General features: G+C 39.0%; 1 protein-coding gene across 3 annotated transcripts in view; it reads left to right on the top strand.

The window, feature by feature from the left end:
* Nucleotides 1–23,492, top strand: part of BMP2K (BMP2 inducible kinase) — a 150,941-nt gene that overhangs the window by 111,484 nt on the left and 15,965 nt on the right. The window contains exons 14-15 of one of the 3 annotated variants that reach the window (XR_011378386.1): nucleotides 712–2,801; nucleotides 3,243–4,759. Coding sequence is in view for 2 of the 3 variants with exons in the window: in XM_002716997.5 (XP_002717043.1) it covers nucleotides 712–869; nucleotides 8,781–8,891 (269 nt within the window). In the remaining variant the exon portion in view is untranslated. Of the gene's footprint in view, nucleotides 1–711; nucleotides 2,802–3,242; nucleotides 4,760–8,780; nucleotides 8,892–23,492 lie in introns of those variants that run through there. The other 2 variants (XM_002716997.5, XM_008267688.4) reach the window with 2 other exon arrangements.

The raw sequence follows: 23,492 nt of genomic DNA, 5'->3' as shown, positions 1-23,492 counted from the left end.
ACTGGACCGATGAGAGGTACCCAGGGACTCTGGGTAAAGAAATCTTTGGGCTCATCTTCCCTTAGAAGACAGGAGGGCCGTAAGACAACTTCCATGGAGCCAGTGGTCTTGAGCCTCAGACTATAGTTACTTTATATATCATGGATTATTTATTATACAAAATAACCTCATTTAACTTTGGCTGATTCATAAAGCAATCCCAGCAGTTTGTTGGTAACTGTATCTCTGTCAGAAGGAAACTTACTGTGGTTTCTGCACATAGCCAGGATATTTGGTCATTGTACAGTACTAGTAGTGATTTTGGAGTGAGACTACTTGGTACGGTAACTGGTTTTCACTTTAAGACTTGTTTGCTGTGATAAAAACAGATCATTTATATTGAGTGCTTCTTTACTCCACATTGTTCTCTTGCTTTATATATGGAAAATAATTTAATCTCAGTTACCCTGCAAGGTAGATACTGTTACTTTTTGTTTGCCCAGAGTACACAGCTAGTGTCCCTTTACGATGAAGGAGCCAGTGTGCCCTCTGGAGGTGGTCCACAGGCCAAGTATTCTCTCTCTCCTTCATCTACCATGAAGGCTCATCTGTCATGGCCACTATTATAAAGTAATCTGGTTTTCTAAGCATTTATAAAATGTGAACTAAGGCTCTGTAAAAATTGTTTTTCATTCTAATGTTTTCTTCTTTGTCCTTTCTCTATTATGATAGGTCAGTTGCTGATAAAGAGGCAGTCACAAATTTTACAAATCAGAAGAACGTCAGTAACCCACTGGATATGTCAGGGTGGAATCCTTTTGGAGAGGATAATTTCTCCAAGTTAACTGAAGAGGAACTATTGGACAGAGAATTTGACCTTCTGAGATCAAGTAAGGGACACTTGAAGGCTTATTTTGCTTCACAGTAAAGTAACAAGTCTATAATTACTCGGCAAGGCCAAAGACTGTTTTGAGGTGATGTATAGAAAATTCTTTTTGTGCATTTGAGGGCAGAATTCAGGCCATCTTCTTTCATAAACGCTATCAGACGATGTTGTGTGCATTAGAAATCAATTGCTTGGTAGTAGCTATTTAATCCAAAATTGCTTATAGTATGCTGATATCCTAATACTTAAATATTGCCTATCTATGAAAGTGAAATTCAGAACATCTCCAAAACATGGAAAATTAATGTTCAAATAAAAAGGGAGATACTAATACCTTTCCTTATTAATAATTTGGAGCTGTGTTTTCTCGCACACTCAATAGAAAATATTGTGGGTCTGAGATGCCCTTTGATGCCTGAAAGAAAACATGGGCTACTACATTATGTTAATGTTCTGTGATGCCCTTTAATGGGTGGTGACATGAAAGGGCTGCTTTGTTTCCTGATATGGCAAAGTTAAATAAATTCTTTCCAACTTTAAATCAGATATCTCAATGTTTTTACTCAAAATCATTGCCTTTTCTTAAACTGCCTAATAGATATATGTCCGCCCTCAGCATACATATTTTTAGAAGTGTTCCTTTATGTAGGTTATAAAATAGGAGCAAAAAGCTCCTTTCTGGAGTACGCTGATAATTTTCAGGTTTCTGAGGGTTTGTGTGTATGTATATGTGTGTAGGTGGGCATACATACTAGTGTCTTACTCCTTCTGTGTATGAAAAAGTCTTAGTAGTCCCCAGTTTATAGTTCCCAGCTGCTGTTTTATTTAGGTAACTGGTCTTAGGAGAAGAACACTTAATAGGTGAAATGCATTGTTCCAAATTGGTATCTATTTTGTGTAAAATTTATGAATGCTCTGAATGAATGTAAGAATAGTTGTTTGGGATTTAAATTTGTGTTTACTTAATGGTTATATAATTATGAAAAAATTAAATTTGGTGATTAAATGCAGGTATAAAAATGAGTTCTGAGCCTTTAATAAAAGTTTGTTAACTTTAGGAAAGCCAATTTTACATCTTATTAAAAGTATTTTTCTTGAACCACGACTTTTTTGTTTGGCATTTTTTCCAGATTTTATATTGAGTAGTTCTAAAAGCAAGATTTTAAAAAAGAAAATAAAATATCTCTCTTTTTATTTTTGGAGAGATGATATGGGGAGGTAGCAAATCATTACAATTTATAGGATTATTTTAACAACAGATGGTATTTATTGTATGGTTTATTGTACGGTTTAGTCAGTACTTCTTATTCCTTATGTAAAAAGTTTTTTTTTTTTTTTTAATCAGTTTTTGGACTGAGTAAAGGATTCTCATTGATTTTTACCTGATAACAATCTAGTCTGAGCTCCCTAGCATTTGTAACAGTACCTAGGTTTTATTTATGTGGGATAGGCAAGTATGAAAAAGAAATATGTCTGTATGTTTCTAACTTCATAAAATTGAGTTTAGCATGTACCACTTATTTTCCTTCTAATTTCAAGGTGACTGACCTTGGACTCCCAGGTGTAATTTGTATACATATCTGTGCACACCTATGTGTGCCAAAAGAGAACTCAGACTTCACTGTAATATTAATTACAGAGTGATACTAGGTTCCTGATGAGAGTGCAGGAGGAACTTTAGCTGAAGGTCAGACTTGGAGCAGCTTCAGGCTTTGGAAAACCACCTGATGATCTCGGAGTTGCTGAATCACCATCACAGGGCTGATGCACACAGTACCAGAAACAGTGGCATTTAACTGGGTTTTATCTCAGGAAAGTCACTGCTGTTGGTCCACATCGAGATTTTTAAACTGGGGAGAATGATGCCTGCCTCACAAGATTGTCAGGAGGAAGAAATGAAATATACTTGGATCACCTTTAAGGAACCTGAACACAAGTAAATTCTGTTTTCCCTGTCTTAACTGTCCTTATAAATCTGTAGGCTCTGAATCAAGGGGTTGTAGCCTTTAGCTAAATTATTATTAAATAATTATGTCTACATTATTGTAAAAACAATATAATTATTCCTATATTATCAAGTTTCTCAGCTAATTTAGAAATGAAGTGTTTTGGGGCAAGCATGTCAACATCAGAAGTGAGAAATGCTAGCAAGGAGGGAGATGGAAGATTGTCTGTCTTTAATAACTGAGAGCCCTTACAAAGGAGTTCAGAAAAGGTGAAATGTCTTTAATAAGGTTTATAAAGAAATCAGTAGTGTATAGAATATAGCTTAGAAAGCTTTTCCCCCAGAGTTGTATTTAACAGTGGCATCAAGTCAACTTTACCATTTCTTTCATTCACAAGCAAGAAGGTATTTACGATTAGAACTATTTGATAGGGTTTAAATTACACGGATGGCAAGAGACCTCTTCTAGAACCTCAGAAGACTGAACAGAAGACTTACTAGCAGTGCAGACTGACAGTTGATCATTACTGGTTAGTTCTCCTGTCCTTGACTTTTTCCTAAACAAACAAACAAATGCATTTGAAATGCTTAGTGAAATATTTGCACTTTTTTCCCCCTTGGAACGGGTATTTATTAATACTTTACCAAAGCCCTTTCTAAATAATTAAATAGTTTTATGAAATACTTTTCTATGAGAAACTGAACACCTTTATATGATCCTTAAAAATATGGGCATTTCCTTGTGATGATGTAATGGTTGTGGAGCATCACAGAATAAAACATTGCCATTTGAGGTTTTACTTGTAAAATGGTTATTTTATTTTATAAATTAAATTATTTGAAAGGCAGGAAGAGAGAAAGAGAGGTACAGTTCACTCCCCTCACTCCCTTAAACTTCCACAAAAACCTGGGAGCTGGGGATTCAGTCCAGGTCTCCCATAGGGTGGGCAGGACCCAATCACTGAGCCATTACCTGCTATCTCCCAGGGTGCATATTAGAAGGAAGCTGGAATTGGGACTGGAGCTAGAACTCAAACCTAGGCACTCTGATTTGGGATGCTGGCATCTCAGCTGCATCTTTCTTTTTTTCCTCTTAAAGATTTATTTTATTTATTTGAAAGGCAGAGTGACAAAAAGAGAGGGAGAGACAAAAGAGAGAAACAGATCATTTATCACTCTTCAGATAGCCACAGTGACCCAGGCTGGGCCGTGATGAAGCCAGGAGTCAGGAGCCTGGAACTCCATTTGGGTCTGGTTTGCAGAGGGGCCGTTTTCACTGCTTCCCAGGCTTCATTAGTAGGCAGCAGGATCAGAAGCGTAGTAGCAGCTTGGACTCAAACTGGTGCTCTGATTTGGGATGCTGGCATTGCAGGTGGCGTTTTAACTGGCTGTGCCACAACACCAGCCCCTCAAGTTGCGTGTTAACTGATAAAACAAATGTCTGCTCTGTAAAAATGAGAGACAAAATGTACGCTGTCTAGGAAATATTTTACTTGTTTTTTTTTACCCTAGAAGCTAATTTAAAAATTATAGTAGTATTTTGAGCTTTATTTTTTAGTGATCTTCAAGAAAAAATATATTTCATATACTAGGTAAAGGGTATATTTAGTATATTTATATTAAATAAATAAATTATTCTTTTACTTTCAGGGAAATGAACATTATTTGTGGTTCACAATTTTTTTTACTAGTTCATATTTAAGAGTAACACATTTAAATAAGACTAAGCATTAATGTTAAAACTTGTCTTGATGTTTTTTTTAAACTTTAAGCTTGTATTTTTCATTGTCTTTTGTACCAATATATCCAGATTAGCATGTAAACTTTGTAATTATAACATTTAATATATTTGGGATATAGAGATTTGATATGGGGAAATTTTTTAACTTGCATTTGTTCAAACAGTTGTATAGTTCAAAATGTTAATTAAAATGATTAATGCAATATTCTTTTCTTGTTGATGGTCAATTTATTGTGTTTCTGTTTAGAATTGCATCAGAATAGCTGAAAGGAAGGATAACCAGGATAGACAGGTTGCTTTGCAAATATGACTCTGGAGCCATAGAAATAGGTACACACATCTGAATGTATACATTCTTGTAACATTAACTCACTTTTTAAAAATACTTCAGACTTATTGTTGTTCCTTCCGTACAGAATGAAAGAGCTTTTCACTTACATTAGAAGTTTCAGAAGTCTCAGATGAAGACTGCACTGCTAAACCTTCCTTATCAACCTGTAAGCCATTATGTAAACAGAACAGTGAACTCTTTAGCATGGGCCGTATAAGGCCCATGAAATCATTTGATCTGGCTCTGCGAAGGAAATCCCAGGCCAGACTCGAAATTCAATACTATAGCAGGCTAATTTTTAAGTTGATAATTTTGTATGGCTTGTTGATGATGTTATAAATATTCAGATAGCCTTTGGCAGAAAAAAGGTTCCTACCCCTGCTTTTAGAGTACTTTTAGTTTGTTTTAATGGTATGAAATATACTTTGGCCCTGGGATTTTTAAAATCTGAATTTTTGCCATCCGTATCAATTATAATTCTTGAGAATGTCTTTATTCACCAACACAGTCCTTTTGAGAAGGCAGGATGAGGTAAGTTGGATATTGGACAAATCAGTTCTAAGCTTTGTTCTCAGCAAAACCATCTGAAAATGGTTCTTAAGCGCATTCTAGGTGTAACTTCATATTGGAGAAGTAGCTTTCATAATACCTTCTTTAATTCTTATTTATAGATCATTGATAATTTGAAAAAATATAGCTATATTTAATTTGTATTTTGTCTACTGGAGTCTGGGTTATTATGTAAGCCTTACATCTAAATGATTTAAGAAATATATTCCATTGAAAAGTTGGCTCTATGTTTTGTGGAATTACGAGAACATAATTTTATTAATATATTCTGACTTTGTTTTACAATAATTAGGGAAGTGAACTCTACATAGAATAGTCTCTCCTATATTTTTCTTATGGGGACTTTCTTTTAAAACTTTGTTCACCTCTATGTGATAATGTTTGTATTCATGTCATAACTAAACAGGGCTGTTTGTACTTTTCCCTGAGTTTACCATGGATTGATGGAAATGAAATGCCAGTGTGTGAGGATTCAGAGCTGTTGGATATTGATGTGCTATAATTATCCCTCTGTTAGTCTTTCTCATTGTTATTCCCTCTGTCCCTTTTCTTTGTCCTTATTGTCTCATTTACTGGAATCTGGGAGATGAAGGAGGATGGGGGAGTCTAGGAGGACTGTGATAACAAGGCATAATTCCTGTCTTTCTAGTTACTGTGTAAGTGCATTGAGAAACTGACACACTGGATGACCACAGATAATCTCTATGACTCAGTGAACCTTAGGCAAGCTCTCCTTAAAGTTTGATTGTAGCTTCCCACCACAGTAATGATAATTAGGGGTCCTTGTGGGGAGCAACTCGGACTAGACTAAGTTACTGGAATTAAGACTTATTCTATGCATCTGCTTTCCCACAATATGGCGCTGAGAAGGGAAACAGCTTCTACACAGCTGCCTCCAGTTCAACCAATAAACTGTAGGACCTGCTCCTGATTGGAGGAGAGCAGCGTACTCGGCGTGTGGGTAGCAGAGTTGGGATTGGTGGAAGAGGACTATAAAGGAGGAGAGAGACAATATGCACCAGGAACATCTATCTGAGGGAACACCTGTGCAGCCCCCGAGAGAGCCGGCCGGCGGTGTGCCGCTCCCCCGCGGAAGTGGGGAAAGTGGCCAGGGGGAACCGCCCTTCCACGGAGGTGGAAGGGACGGTAGCCAACCCGGGAAGAACCAGCAGCAAACCCGGGGAGGGCCGAGCAGACAAAAGAACAGCGCAGGGTACTGTGTCGTTCCTCCACGAAGAGGGGGAGCGACAGATCCTTGGTTATATAAATTATCTGCCAATCTTTTTCAGAGAGTTGTACTATGAGACAGGCTTCACTTTACTTCTCTTTAATAGTTTTTTTTTAACAATGATATATGAAAAAAATCTCATGGTACCGTGAGCATTTGCTATGGATTTCCTGAATTAATAGTTAGCATCTTTGAATATCACCTAAGATAAACTTTTTATTGTTAGCCATTGCAGTATTGGATTTGAAAAGTAGCTCTTAAGTTAGCAGGTTTCTTTGTTCATAAATCTGTTCTTAGATGTGTTTGTTACCTCTCGTCTTCGCTTCAACAAAATATTTCCTAGTGTTTCAATGATATTGTAAGTAAAAATTTAGACGTTAAGTTTCATGTTGCTACACAAAGTTTGCTTTAGTTATAAAAGCTGTCATAAAGGCTTTAAAAATGAATTTAATTAAATACATTCAGATATTGTAGACTGTAGGACTTTACTTTTTCAAGTGTGCTTCTTGGCCTAGCAGGATCAGGATCTTGTGAGAGCTCATGGAAGCTGCAGAATCTCAGGACACGTCCTACAGTTATCTAATCAGAATCTGCATGTTAAATTTGAGAAGCACTGTCATAGGAGATGCTGCTCTAAAGTGGGGCTTTTGCTTCACTTTGAAGTTGTGTTGTTTTTAGAGAATTCCATTTCCATCTGGTATCTGCCTCCCTACCCTTCAGTCCCTTCTTAGAACTCAGTGAACCAGTATAATTTACCCATTGATTATAGGTGAGCTGAAACATGAATTGGATTTCTTTGAATAGCTGTGGCCCAAAGGTCTAGTCTTGGGAATGCCTAAAATACCTGGAGAGGAGGCAGAGGGAACCCCGAGTAATATAATTTTGATTGCTAAGATCAGAAGATAGGGAGACCATTCTACAAAAATCAGGGGGTTCTAACCAATGTAAGTGTATTGTGTAGAGAGTTTGATAGGGAAGAGATTATCATTACTAGGATGTTAGGATGCATCAGCTCTTCCTCTGACATATCAGGCCTGCTCCTGTCTTAGTCTTTGTTCCAACTCTTCCTCTTCCTGAGTGTTCTTCCCCAGGTTTCCACTCCCTGACTTCCTTCAAGTCTTTGCTCACCTCGTAACTGTTAGAATCATTCTGTTACTGCAACTTGTTCCCATTGACTTAATTCCTTTTACTCTGCACATTTTTCTCTGTAGCTTTATTAGTTATTAACATACTGTGTAAATTTCTTATGCTGGTCTGTTTTTCCACTCTTCATATAAACTGCTTGAATTCAAGTGTCTTTGTTTTGTTGTTACTTGCCAGTTGCCTAGAATAGTGGTACGTGGTACATAGTTGATGTTCAAGACTTTGTCTTTATGTGTTTGTGTATGTGAATGGTTTGATAATAGAAAATAATATGAGAAATGAAGAATAAAGTGAAATATAATGGATTACTTTGTATTGCTGTTGAAAAACAGGTAGGGTTTACCTGTTTCATGGGTTGATGACCATTTGCAATATTTTTTCAATATATAATTTTGGAAACAGTCTGCCAAATATCTGCTTGTTTAGTAAGCTGGATTTAATTTCAGTGCACTGTGTTACAGGTTGAAGACTACCAGTATTTAAATTTACTACACTAAGTTCTTAGATCATTTGTATTTACAGAAACCTTGTAGCAATGATTATCTTGTTAAACTTGCCTTTGTAGTAACAAATGTGTGTTAAAGCCATGACTTCTCTCAAATATGAGGGTTCTTAAAAATGTTCATGGAAAATAGAATGAAAAGATAAGTTTACTTTAGTATAAAAATTTTGAAACTGTATATATGAAGAGGTCCTTAAAAAGTTTATGGAAAATGCATATTATGACAAAACTCTACATGGATTTCAAGATTTTTTACAGCAAAAAAAATTGCCTTTTAATTCCATTTTCCACAAACTTTTTGAGTTACCCTTGTGCTCGTGATATTAGAAATCTGAATCTAGTATTTTTCAAAAAGGCTGTTGCTTTGTTTAATTTCCACTTTTATATCCCCTTTTGATTTTAAGATCATTTTTATTTTGTTTTATTTTTTGTTTTGTTTCATCTTATTTTTGCAGACAGGCTCGAGGAGAGAGCATCCTCAGATAAGAATGTAGACCCACTGTCTGCTCCACATAACCATCCTCCAGAAGATCCTTTTGGTTCTGTTCCTTTCATTTCTCATTCAGGCAAGTTACATATGTAACACCATCATGACCATTGCAAAAAACACGCACAGGAACCACTTCAAGCCTCATTAATGTAAAACATGAGTAAGATGCATTGTCAGTTACGAAACATAGATGAGACAGTTGTTTGAACCCGTAGCCACCCTGTTCCTCACAGTGTGGTGCTTTCCCTTGGGCTACTCAGTTGTACCTTTGCCAACATAGAAAATGCTGATTTACCATAATAGAAGCCTAACTGCTTCTTTTCACCTTGGATACTATTGAAAAAAAAATCATGAAAATATCTCTCCTTTTATATATTTAAAATACATTTAAAGGTACTTTATACTTAGCTTTTGCTTAACAACCAGAAATTTTCCCAATTTATACATATTCTCTTGTAGTTGCATTTAATAGGTATTAATGACTGTACTTGTTGCAATCATTTTGTTTTTAGGTACCTATTTCTTCTTATATCCCTGTTTTTGATTTGAACCCAAAAAATTTAAATAATGGTGTTCACTGTTTAAAACTATGTTTAGTAATAGTTTCGAAGTAATTATTTAGTTACCATTTGGGAGATAATATAAGATGGAATAGGGTCCCACATTGGCATAAATGAATTTTTGGGTATATGTGGTTATAGTGGAAAAAATGAGTTTTAATTTTGGCAAAGGGAAATAAATTGGAAGAAACCATGCTTGGTTCGAAGGTAGTCTTAGTTTAATATATTCAAGGTAATTGTCAGCTGTGTTCTTTGGTTCTGTTCCTTTTGTTTCTCACATGGGCAAGTTATATATGTAACATCATCACTCCTGTTTAAAAAAATGCATGCAACCAGTCAACAAAAGAAGAACTTAAAAATGTGAAATCAGGGAGCCAGTGCCGTGGCTCACTTGGCTAATCCTCCGCCTGCAGTGCCGGCATCCCATATGGGCGCCGGGTTCTAGTCCCAGCTGCTCCTCTTCCAGTGTCCATCTCTCTGCTGTGGCCCGGGAGGGCAGTGGAGGATGGCCCAGTGCTTAGGACCCTGCACCCACGTGGGAGACCAGGCTCTTGGCTTCCAATCGGCGCAGCGCACCGGCCGTAGCGGCCATTTGTGGGGTGAACCAGCAGAAAGGAAGACCTTTATCTCTTTCTCTCTCACTGTCTAACTCTACCTGTCAAATAAGTAAAACAAACAAACAAAAAATGTCAAATTAGTATGGGACCTGGGTGTTGAGGATTTCTGGTGAATATACTGAGGCAGTGCTGTTGGAAAAAGAAAAATTCTATCCCATGAAAATATACTCCGCCTAGCATTGTGAGATTGAAAACACATCTGGGGATTGCTAAGACCAGTGAAAGGCAAGAAACTGCCTTGGAGTATATATGTGTGTGCCCAGTAAAGAATGGAAAATACACGTGATAAGCCGTCTCACTTGAATCTGAGAGGTGACACTTACTCAACAGAACTTAAGTAACCATATGGAGAATGCTGGTTTGGGAAAAAAGATGATTTGTGTGGCAGGATGTTACAAGAATGCAGGAAATTTGAAGTCTGAGAAATGTTGATATGTACTTCGGAAGTACCTCTGTACTGAGTCTAGTGTTCCCACACTGCTTTTGTTAGCAGTTGTTCTCTTGAGTTTTAATATAAGATATTTCTGTTGAAATTCTTAACTTTGAAATATAGCAGATTAGTTTTTGCTTTGCTTTTCTTCAGTTTATCATACTTTTACAAAGTGATTTTTATATTGAAACCTTAGTTTTATTAAAATAGCATATATAATTTAAAGTCAGAGTTCACCCCAAAGGCCCCCCCCCCAAAAAAAAAAAAAAACCTTACCAGCCTGCTCCTTCTGGTCACATTTCTCATTTCTCTGTTGAAGGTTCTTAATGGGTGATTGTTTTGCTTCTAGCATTTTAATATATTATGCTTATTCTACTATTTCTTAGCCCCTCACCTTCATTTTTATATAATATCCACGGATGTCTTATGGGCAGTGGGGGTAGAGATTAATTGTCCTGTTATGCCCTCTCTTGCACACTCAGCCTTGGGCATGTGTGTGTGTGTATCTGTCCATGTCCATCCCCCTCATCTTTCCAGCACAGTGTTTTTTTTTTTAATTTTTTTTTAAGATTTATTTATTTATTTGAAAGTCAGAGTTATACAGAGAGAGGAGAGGCAGAGAGAGAGAGAGGTCTTCCGTCCAATGGTTCACTCCCCAGATGTCCGCAACAGTCGGAGCTGCGCTGATCCGAAGCCAGGAGCCAGGAGCTTCTTCCAGGTCTCCCACGTGGGTGCAGGGGCCCAAGGACTTGAGCCATCTTCTACTGCTTTCCCAGGCCATAGCAGAGAGCTGGTTTGGAAGAGGAGTAACCGGGACTAGAACCTGGTGCCCATATGGGATGCCAGTGCTTCAGGCCAGGGCTTTAACCCGCTGCGCCACGTGCCGGCCCCGTCCAGCACAGTGTTGACATAGCTTTCCTTTGAATCGGTGTTCAGTGTGTACATTTTCTGAACATGTAAATATTTGTTAGCACTGAGATCTAGTAAGCCATGATCACATTTACTTTCTCCTGAAGTTGCTTACTATGTGTATAATTACTTTGGTTTTTGTTTGCTTAATTTTCTGTATACTCTTCTACTTACCCATCTCCGTTTAGAAGCATACATTTCTCCCAGTTTAAGATGACTGCCATTGTCATTTGTACTTCGTTGTAGCTCTCTTGGAGCTCTGCAGCCTAAATTGGTCGTATCCTGGGCCTCCTGCATTGCATAGTCTTGATATTTTCTTTGAATTCCTCAGTCTTCCTGAAAATTCTTGGTGGGTATCTTCTCTTTATTGTTTTGCTTTAGAGTAGCTCCTCAAGTTGTTTCTTTACAAAGTAGATGTGGAAGGAAAAGGCTTTAAAGTTTTCTCCCGGAAAATATCTTTTTTTTTCCCTCTAAACTGGCTCTTAATTGATAATTTGGGTCAGTAATTATAGTTTAGATTGAATTTTCCCTGTGAATTTTAAAGTCATTGCTCCATTGTATTTTGGCTTCTAGTATTGTTGTTGAGAAATCTGATGTCATTCTCATTCCTGGTATGTGACCTCTGATGGCTTTTTCCTTCTCTTCATAGACATTTTCACATTTTTTAAAAAAGATTTATTTATTTGAAAAGCAGAGTTAGAGGGGGAGAGAGAGAGAGAGATCTTCCATCTGCAGGTTCACTCCCCAAAGGGCCGCGATGGCCAGGGCTGGGTAAGGCTGGTGTCAGGAGCCAGGAGCTTCATCTGGCTCTCCCATGTGGGTGCAGGGGCCAAATTATGTGAGCCCTCATCCACTGCTTTCCCAGGCACATTAGCAGGGAGCTGTATTGGAAGTGGAACAGCCAGGTACCCATATGGGATGCTGGCATTTCATGTAGCAACTTAACCCATTACACCTCAGTGCCAATTTTTTGCATCTTTATTACATTCTCTGAATACTCAAGATATTGAGCCTTTTTTATTCACTGTGCTAGGAACCTAGTGGTCTTTTCAGTCTGTGAAGTTACATTTTCTTGCTTTATACCTTTTTGTAACCTTTGTTCTTTTAGGATTTTCTTTTTTTTTTTTTTTTAATAAATATTGTTATTAGGATATTGTGCCTCCTGGATTGATTTTAAATTTAAATTCTTGGCCGGCGCCGCGGCTCAATAGGCTAATCCTCCACCTAGCAGCACCGGCACACCGGGTTCTAGTCCCGGTCGGGGTGCCGGATTCTTTACTGGTTGCCCCTCTTCCAGGCCAGCTCTCTGCTGTGGCCCGGGAGTGCAGTGGAGGATGGCCCAAGTGCTTGGGCCCTGCACCCCATGGGAGACCTGGAGAAGCACCTGGCTCCTGCCTTCGGATCAGCGCGGTGCGCCGGCCACAGCGCGCCAGCCATGGCGGCCATTGGAGGGTGAACCAACGGCAAAAAGGAAGACCTTTCTCTCTCTCTCTCTCTCTCTCTCTCACTATCCACTCTGTCAAAAAAAAAAAAAATTTAAATTCTTTTCCCCTGTTTTCTATAAAAACTTTGTCCTTTATATTAGCATCTTAAAAATTTCTTAATTTTACATAACAAACATTACTCTTATTTGCAGAGAGAAGTTTATGCTTTTTTTTTCAGATGAGATATGTTTTCATTTCTTTGTTTTGCACATTTTGTTGTGTCTTCCACTTTAATTTCTGCAAATGATTGTTAGTCCTTAGCAGCCCAGAGAAGAAAGCACTTAGTTTAAATTCAGCCCTGTAGGATGTGAAGTAGTTTACTTATTGCACCCAGCGTCCCCCATGCCTGAGAAGTCTTTAACTTGGTGCACATCACTGAGTGCAGTCTGTGGTGGGCAAGTGGGAGAAGAGGAGACCATGGGAATGCCAGACCAGTCTTGAATTTCTTGGATATATCCAACTTGACCATGATATATTAAAAAATATTGCAGGTTTTAGTTTTTAAATGTTTTTGTATTTTTTTAATTCATGAAGAATTTTGGTCTTTGACTTTTTCTGTAATGTTTTTGGTCAAGTTTTTGCATCAGAGTTAATGCTAGTCTCATAAAATGAAATGGGAAGTATAACCCATGTTTTTTCAGGAATTATTGTATGATTTATTATATTTTTTTATCTTAAACATTTAGTAGAGTTTGTGAAGCAAACCAGGTTTAGAGTTTTCTTTGTGCTATAGTTTTTGATAACATCTAATTTATTCAAAGCTACAGGGCTGCTTAGAGGTTTAGATTCTTCCAGGGTTAACTTTGAAACTTGTATTTTTCAAGAAATTTGCCCATCTCATCTACCATACTTTTTTTTTTAACTTTTATTTAGTAAATATAATTTCCAAAGCACAGTTTATGGATTACAATGGCTTTTCCCCCCCATAACTTCCCTCCCACCCACACCCCTCCCATCTCCCGCACCCTCTCCCCTTCCATTCACATCAAGATTCATTTTCAATTGTCTTTATATACAGAAGATCGATTTAGTATATATTAAGTAAAGATTTCCTCAGTTTGCACCCACGCAGAACATTAAGTGTAAAATACTGTTTGAATACTAGTTATAGCATTAATTCACATTGGACAACACATTAAGGACAGAGATCCCACATGAGGAGTAAGTACACAGTGACGCCTGTTGTTGACTTAACAGTTTGACACTCTTGTTTATGGCGTCAGAAAATTCCCTATGCTCTTGTCATGAGTTGCCAAGGCTATGGAAGCCTTTTGATTTTGCCGACTTTGATCTTATTCCGATAGGGTCATAGTCAAAGTGGAAGTTCTCTCCTCCCTTTAGAGAAAGGTACCTCCTTCTTTGATGGCCCTGTTCTTTTTACTGGGATCTCACTCGCAGAGATCTTTCATTTAGTTTTTTTTTTTTTTTTTTTTTTTTGCGCCAGAGTGTCTTGGCTTTCCATGCCTAAAATACTCTCATCGGCTCTTCAGCCAGATCTGTATGCCTTAAGGGCTGATTCTGAGGCCAGAGTGCTGTTTAGGACATCTGCCATTCTATGAGTCTGTTGTGTGTGCCGCTTCCCATGTTGGATCGTTCTCTCCCTTTTTTATTCTATCAGTTAGTATTAGCAGACACTAGTCTTGTTTGTGTGATCCCTCCTCTGTTTTCCCAGGCACACCAGCAGGGAGTTGTATTGGAAGTATTTGTATTGGAAGTGGAGAAGCCCCCTGGACATGAACCAACTGCCCATATGGGATGCTGGCATGATATAGGCGGCAGCTACACTATAATGCCAGCCCTAACTTTTGACTTTATTTGCTCATTTAATTCTTTAATATGTACTATAATTAAAATTTTCTTAAACATGATTTGGGAATAATTTATTTGCTGTTCTTAAACAGGCTTAAAAACTCAATTTTGCACTGATCTTTTAAAAGGACAGGTGTTGAAATGACAGACTTCTTTTCAAGCACTGTTTTAGCTGCATCTCACACATTTGATTTAATGTGTTTGTCATTTAATTAAAAATATTTCTAACTTTCTATAAGTTCAAAAAAAGCATTTTAATTAGTGTTTTAAATCCCAGAAGGTTTAGGATGAAGTTTTGAAAATAGAAGATGTTGAAGAGTCCCTTAAAGTAAATTGCACTTAGAAATGTAAAAGAACTGATACTTTAAAAAATAAAATAAAATAAAAATTGAAAGTAAAACTTGGTTGAGAAAAAAAATAATATATGTATTTCTGTATTTATTAATGGATGATGGGATGTGGATGGGATTCAGTCCAAATCTGTTTTTTAAATGATATACAACACCACACTGGAAAATTTTATGGAGGAAAAGGATATTAATTTTTTGCCAAATATGTGCTCAGTTTCAAAAGAGTACAGTTTTAAACTAGTTTAAAATTTAAATTATTATGAATTTCATAATAGACTTTTCTAATCCTGTCCCCTTACCCTTATGAATCTATAGCCTGTTTTGTAGTCAAGATTAAATGATTTTGGTGTCAGAACAAGGGATAGACTATTGAGCTTGTAGAGCCAAGTATAAAAGTATCAGATCTGGCCTGTGCCGCGGCTCAATAGGCTAATCCTCCGCCTGTGGCGCTGGCTCACCAGGTTCTCGTCCCGGTCGGGGCGCCGGATTCTGTCCCGGTTGCCCCTCTTCCAGGCCAGCTCTCTGCTATGGCCCGGGATGCAGTGGAGGATGGCCCAAGTCCTCTGGCCCTGCACCCGCATGGGAGACCAGGAGAAGCACCTGGCTCCTGGCTTTGGATCAATGCGATGCGCCGGCCGCAGCGGCCATTGGAAGGTGAACCAACGGCAAAGGAAGACTTTTCTCTCTGTCTCTTTCTCTCACTGTCCACTCTGCCTTTCAAAAAAAAAAAAAAAAAAAAAGAGTATCAGATCTGTAATTTTTTATGTAAATGCTTATTTTTTTTAAAGAATTATTTATTTAATTGAGAGGCAGAGTTACAGAGAGAGAGAGAAGGAGGGAGAGACATTCCATCTACTGTCCCACTCTCCAAACGGCCACAGTGGCTGGAGCTGTGCTGATCCAAAGTCAGCAGCCAAAAGCTTCCTCTGGGTCTCCCATGTGGGTGTAGGGACCCAAGCACTTGGGCCATCTTCCCATCCTTTCCCAGGCCTTTAGCAGAGAGCTGGATTGGAAGTGGAGCATCTGGGACTTGAACTGGCATCCATTTGAGATGCAGGCACCGCAGGTGGCGGCTCAACCTACTGTGCCAAGTGCTGGCCCTGTAAATGCCTGTATTCTGATTAGATAATCAAAGGTATGCATTGAAAAAAATAGAGATTAGAAAACATTTAATGGGACTTAAATTTTGAAAAAAAGATCTATCTATGAATATATTCTTGAAGCCAAGATAATCTGCATTCAATATAAGCTTCTTTCCTTACTAGCTGTGTCACCTAGGCAAATGACCTACCTTCTGTATGTCAGTTTTCTTACCTAGCTATAAAATGGGAATAACAGTGGTGTATATATCACATGACTGATATGCCTTCTAGTGATTAATAAAAAAAACTTGGTGAAGCCTGACAAATGTCTGAGAAATAGTTTTTCAAAAAAAAACTTTCTTTGTCATGACATCTATGCACATCTGCTAAATGCAGTACAGTGAAATCTCAGTTATCTTAAAACTGTTAATTTTGATATGTTTATTTGATTTTCACAAGTGATTTATCTTACCATTCTTGAGGGAATTTACAGGAGTTTTCACATCTTTAATATTTGTTTATGTCATATGCCATCACATTATATTGCCGCTGGTACTTTTGCAGATTTACCAGATAGAATTGACAATATTTTAAATAATTCTTTATTGAATAACCTTGTACATGAACATTCAACACATAACATTATTTCTAGAGGAGAAATTGTTCAGCCCAAAGTATGTACATTTACAAAATTGATTTATTGCTAGATTGGCCTGCAGTATGAATATTAACCATTTATGCTCTCACTGGCAGTGTTTAAAAATGCTCATTTATTTGGAATCTTTCATTTTAGAGTTTTGATAGTTCATTATGTTTAAATGTATTGTTTGGGGAAAATGTACAATTGAGCTGGTAAGTCCAGTGTGATACTGTTTTATGTAGTAAATTAGCATGCTAATATTGCTTTTGGTGTCATAAATTGGCACTTTTTTTGGAAAGCAGTGTTTTTTGCTTGTTTTATTCTCTCTTCTTTTAAAAAGATTTTATTTATTTATTTGAGGTAGAGTTATAGACAGTGAGAGGAAGAGACAGAGAGAAAGGTTTTCAGTCTGCTGGTTCACTTCCCAAACAGCTACGGCTGTCAGAGCTGGGCTGATCTGAAGCCAGGAGCCAGGAGCTTCCTCTGGGTCTCCCATGAGGGTGCAGGGGCCTAAGCACTTGGGCCAACTTCCACTGCTTTCCCAAGCCATAGCAGAAAGCTGGATCAGAAGAGGAGCAGCTGGGTCTTGAACCGGTGCCCATATGGGATGCCAGTGCTGCAGGTGGAGCATTAACCTACTGGCCATAGCATTGGCCCTGGAAAGCAGTTTGAGTAAAATGTTTATATTTTTAGATTTTTGGGGGCTTATTTCTGGCAACTTACTTAAGGAAATAATGCAAAACTTGAGGGAAAAATGCAACTACAAAAATATTCAGTCTTTGAGTTGTAGAAGCAGAAAATTTAAAATATCCTAAATGTCCAATATTAGGCAAATGATTAAATTGTGACCTATTTAGATTAAAGTAACTGTTTAAAAATAATAGTATTAAAGTATAGCAGTATGGAAAAATGCCTGTGCCATGATTGACTTAAACAATTTTAATGAAAGGATATAATGGAAAGATAACTGTTATAAAACTGAATAATATTGGATAAAACACTCATATTGTCCTTATTGTACTAGCACAGCTACTTGCATTTTGATCTTTTGGCTTCATTTCCCTAAGTTTTGTACTTGTTAGGCATGGTATATGTAGAATTTTTAGATCCTGCCTCTTCCCACTTGATACTATGTTTACATAGCAGTTTTTTCATTGCTAAGTGTCCAGCTGGGTACAGATAATTCTGTTTTAATTTGCATTTGCATGGGAGCCTCGTATTTCTCCCACCTGCTAATCCCAGCCTTGGTTAAAAAGAGAATTGCTTCAGAAGTTATTTAATTTTTATTTGTGTTAGGACTAGAGTTCATTTAGGTAGAAATAGCCATGATAACCATGCACATTTTACTGCAGATGCTACAATAGGTTGACATTCAGTGGTCCCACAAAGGGGGAGAGTTGCTTTGTTCTGGCTAAATTAGGATTGGGAAATAAGGAAAAATTCATGGAAAAGTTATGCGTTGGGAAATAAATACACGTGAACTTGTATGAAAGATAGGGTACCGGATTCAGAGCAGAGAGAGCAGTTGTGAGCAAAAATAGGCCTGAGACAGGTCAGTGTGTTTGGGCAGTTTAGCATTTGAGGATGGTAGTATTAGTTGAAGGGAAAAATTAAACTGGAGATGCAGGGAGGGGCATGAGGTGGAGACAGTGGAAGCAATGGGTAGATACAGCAGGACTGTATACAGGGGAAAGGAGTATGATGAGATGCATTCTAGAAAGCTTACACCGCAAAGACTGGAATGTAAAGTGGATAACTGAAATTGGAGCTAGGAATTTAGAACAGTACTCAAAGTATGGTCTGCTGAGAGCAAGTGAGAAATTAACTTTGCGAGTGTTAAATTGCTTGGATGGCATGGAATGGGAACACCAAAATAAGTAGACTTGTCCCTTAACCTCACATAGTTTGAGAAATGGTGGTCAGACTATTGGGAAACATTCCACACTTGAAGTGACAGCCTGAAGGAGGCTATACAGACAGATCTATAGGATTCTGTGACCATTTAGGAATGAGCTGGGACATTGAGGGAAACAGAGGAACATAAAATGATTACCAGACTTTTCATTTAATGAAATTGGTGATGGTAGGACAAGAAGAAAAATTCATTTTCATACCCACTGAGCTTGAGTTGTCTGCTGGGGCTCACCAGAATCTCAATAGTAGGAATTTCGATACAGAGAACTGGCATTCAAGGCACAGATAAATCTTGGCTAGAGACAAGAGAATTCAATTTTTTTAAAAATTATTTTATTTATTTATTTGAGAGGTAGAGTCACAGACAGTGAGAGGAAGAAAGAGAGACAGAGACCTTCCATCCCTTGGTTCACTCCCTGACTGGCTGCACTGCAGGAGTTGGGCCAATCCAAAGCCAGGAGCTTCTTCCAGGTCTCCCATGTGGTTACAGGGGCCCCAGTGGTTGGGCCATCTTCCACTGCTTTCCCAGGCCATAGCAGAGAGCTGGATCAGAAGTGGAGCAGCCAGGTCTCAAACTGGCATGCATAAGGGATGCCAGCACTGCAGGTGGTGGCTTTGGCCACTACGCCACAGTGCCAACCCCTAGGCCCTACCTCTTAAAAGTCATACCACCTTAAAAAATAATAATAAAAAAAGGCTGGTGCTGCAGCTCACTAGGCTAATCCTCTGCCTGTGGCACCTGCACCCCAGGTTCTAGTCCTGGTTGAGGCGCTGGATTCTGTCCCAGTTGCTCCTCTTCAGTTCAGCTCTCTGCTGTGGCCCGGGAAGGCAGTGCAGGATGGCCCAAGCTGTACCCACATGGGAAACCAGGGGGAAGCACCTGGCACCTGGCTCCTGTCTTCGGATTGGCGCAGTGCGCCGACCGCAGTGGCCATTTGAGGGGTGAACCAACGGAAGGAAGACCTTTCTCTCTGTCTCTCTCACTGTCTAACTCTGCCTGTCAAAAAAAAAAGTCATGCCACCTTTTAACATTGCACACCGGGGACCAAGCTTTAGAGGGACAAACTTCATCCAAACAATTCCAAGAGGGAAGACCGTGAATATGGGAAAAGAGATGAATAAAGAAGGATCATAGAGACAGGAAAAATAGAGAAGAATTTTAGTAAAGAAAGAAAATATTAAAGGGTTGAATATGTTATGTGAAATGCACATGGGCATATGTTGTGTCCTGCCCCTGGAAATGAGAAGGAATCCTGGTACTGAAGATTGAAGAAGTTCCGTGTAAGAATGAAGAATGTGAGACTGGTTCTGTAGTGTAACAGGCTAAGCCTCCGCTTGTAACCCTGGCATCCCATATGGGTGCTGGTTCAAGTCCTGGCTGCTTCTCTTCCAATCCAGTGCCCTGCTAAGGCCTGGAAAAGCAGTGGAAGATGGCCCAAGTGCAGGAGCCCCTGCACCCATGCGGGAGACCGGGAAGAAGCTCCTAGCCTCCTGGCTTTGGATTGGCCCAGCTCTGGCCGTTGCAGCCATTTGGGGTGTGAACCAGTGGATGGAAGACCTGTCTCTGCCTCTCCCTCTTATTGTCTGGAACTGTACCTAATAAATAAATATAACCTTAATAAAAAAAAGGGCAATTTACATATGAGATTATAGTCTGGAGTGGATGGCTAATTTGGACAAAGCTGCAATAGGAATTTTCTATGCAGGGCAGCAGAAGGAGAAAGTTTTTTTTAATAAACTTTTTTTTAAAAAAAGGATTATTTATTTATTTGAGAGGCAGAGAGAGATCTTCCATCCGCTGGTTCACTCCCCATCTGGCAACAATGGCCATTGCTGGGCCGATCCGAAACCAGGAGCCTTGAGCTTCTTTGGGGTTTCTCATGCGGGTGCAGGGACCCACACTCTTGGGCCATCTTCCACTACTTTTCCAGGCACATTAGCAGGGAGCTGCATTGGACGTGGAGTAGCCTGGACCAAACCAGTGTCCATATGGGATGCCAGCACTGTAGGTAGCAGTTTTACCCGCTACACCAGAGCACTGGCCCTGGAGAAAGATTTTATGCATTTATCAATTCAATAGCGATACAGAGTAGGACCTTGTTCTGTAACATCACTTTATAAATGCTTTAGGAGCTGGCCCCTCAGGTGTCCTGCTAGTCTGCCTGACTTACTGGAAAGACATGGGATAGCAATTAAGCTTTATGACCAGGTAGCAAAGTCAGCTAGACCAAACAGATGGTCAGTGTCCTGTCATAGAGGGAGAAGTGAAAATGGGTGGGTGAGACTCGACATGGAGTTACTATGGTTTGTTGTCCACAAGGGTAACGTGATTGGAAGTAGTTGGTTAGATTTAACATTTAGGAGCTATTTGATCTTAGCAAGAATGATGTAGTTAGAATCCTGATTGCTGTGGACTTAGAAGTGAGTGGGAGATGAAGAAATTTGAGATATCAGTGATGGGTTATTAGGATGAGTCTAAGTGTACTAAGTACAGAAAAAAATGTAAGGGTTAAAGAGAGGAATTTGTTTAGTTTTGATAGGAGCAAGACCAGAAGTAGACATAGGAAGTGGGAGCAATGTTACTACATATAGAGAAAGGAGGATTGAAAGTAGAAGAGAAGACATAAGAGAACAGTTGCTAGAAGAGATGAGCTAGCATCCCAGATGGAAGGAGCGGTGTGCAACCAAATGCAACAGTTTGTCCTTGAGAAAAGCATGGATATAAATGTTTGTGGTGGAAAATGATGGAGAATTGATGCTTCGCAGCCTCACCATTTCTCTTTGAAATGTGGGACAAGGTTGTCTGCCGAGATTAGTGAAAATGTTGGTAGGGCCAGTGGGAAATGACAGTGCTGATTCTGGGGATCTGTAAGGTTCTGAGAAACCAATCCAGCTTGGTTGTGATTGGCTTATAGTGTCGTCAGTCCCCTTGACTGTCATTGCTGTGGTTTGTTGGGATTAGCTTAGGGAGGAAGGTGGCAAGTACCATTGTGTGTGATCAGCAAGAAAGATTTAGAAGGAAAGGAAGGGTGCTGGTAAGACAAGGTGAATTTGTGTGTGCAGGATGAAGTCATACTGGGGAATGCGGTACAGCCACTGGGGGTGATAAAAGTCACGGGACCCATAGAAAATGTGATGCTCACATAGAAGAAGATCTCCGCAGTTGAGAGGTTCTGATTATAGACACATTTCTAAGTGGCTGTGCCAACCTGGAAGTGGAGGATCCACTGATTTAGTATCTGGGCAGGGCTATCATATCTGACACTGAGGTTCTCACATGAAGGTTTTTGGCTAAATGGTAGCAAAGACAAAAAGGGCAGTCCTATGGCTGTCTGAGCTAGCAAAGGGAAAGAGTTCTTATATGGAAGTTGGAAAATTATATAGAAATAGCCCAAAAGAGAGAACATCAGATTTTAAATACTCTCCATTTGAAAGACCAACAAAGGAAGCAAAAGCTAAAGAGTGTCAGGTTTTCTCATTGATTTAAATGACTTTCTCTGCTAGGTAGCATTTTAAAAATTTTTTAAATTTATTAGATAGTGAGAGGGAGCAAAAGAGGCAGAAAGAGCAAGCGAGTAGGAGTGAGTACACTAGTGCCCTCCAGCCGTTGTTCACTATCCAAATGCCTGCAATGGCCAGGGCTGCAGCTAAGAATCAGGAACACAATCTGAGTCTTCCATGAGCGTGGCAGGAATCCAATCACATGAGCCTCACCACTGACTCCCAGGGTCTGCATTGGCAGGGAGCTGAGGTCAGGAGCCAGAGCCAGGAATTGAACCTAGGTCTGGTTTGGAACATCTTAACTGCTAGGGACAAAACCTTACCCTGTTACATTGAAGTAGAAAACTTTATCTGATGTTACATTTGTAGTTTTCAGCCTCCAAGGAGATAAGAACCTCTGTAGTTGAAGCGTGTGCATAAGGAGCCATTGACACTGATGTGGATGGATGGTAGGAAAGGTGGTGACTAGGAACAGATGATGTTTCAACTAAGTTTTGGAAGATAAGGAGGAGTTTCCAGAAGGAAAATAGGTAAAAAGGTGTTCTACCAAATGGGGTAGGCTGTGTTTTCAAGGAGGTTATCCGAGAACCTGTTCCCTTTGTCCCCATATACTCTTGAGCCCAGACTATCTTCTTGCTGCATGCATTTTCTTCCATGTGGGTAATAGGTGCATGTACTCCCAAACTAGTATATAGTCAACTGGCCTAACTTATTTGGCCACATAGAATCATCTTGCAGATTTGTTGCCTTAGTTTATGATATCGATTTCAGACCTCAGAAAGAGTAGCTAAAGATAATGGGTTGGCCTCCGCCTGCGACGCCAGCACCCCGGGTTCTAGTCCTGTATAGCATAGCCATAAAAATCATACTGAAAGCATAGCATTCATTCTCTGCCTTGAAACTCATACCCTAGTGCCTTGCTTTGCAGTTGGTATGTATGCCAACATATGGTATACTCACTTTTAAGGAGCACTTCTGAAACACCTATATGTTTTGTGGAATTCTAAAACTATATTTGAAGAGCTTTATTGCCATGTAGGCCATATTAGGTCACTGGAGTTTCAGATTTCTTACATTTTATTTTCATTTTTAATTAGATTCAGGTCCAAATGCTGACCATTATCATAAGTCACCATTAGGTCTATTGTTTATTCATTTAGAGTGGAATATTTGATTCTTGAACATTGTTGAATGTTCAAAAATTTTTTATTTCTGGATGTTCACAATAGTTGTTCCCTTAATATTGAATTCTGTGTACATACAGTGGGAAATGAGCCTCCACGTCAGTGATTTGCTCAAGTCCATGTGGTTTCTAAGAAGGAACTCTATAATAGTGAACAAATGAAAGCTTTGAGTAACTGTTTTAAACAAAAATCTGTAG

The sequence above is a fragment of the Oryctolagus cuniculus genome, chromosome 8 (assembly GCF_964237555.1).
Source record: "Oryctolagus cuniculus chromosome 8, mOryCun1.1, whole genome shotgun sequence".
NCBI classification, from domain to species: domain Eukaryota; kingdom Metazoa; phylum Chordata; class Mammalia; order Lagomorpha; family Leporidae; genus Oryctolagus; species Oryctolagus cuniculus.
This window is presented reverse-complemented; position numbering and strand designations above follow the sequence as displayed.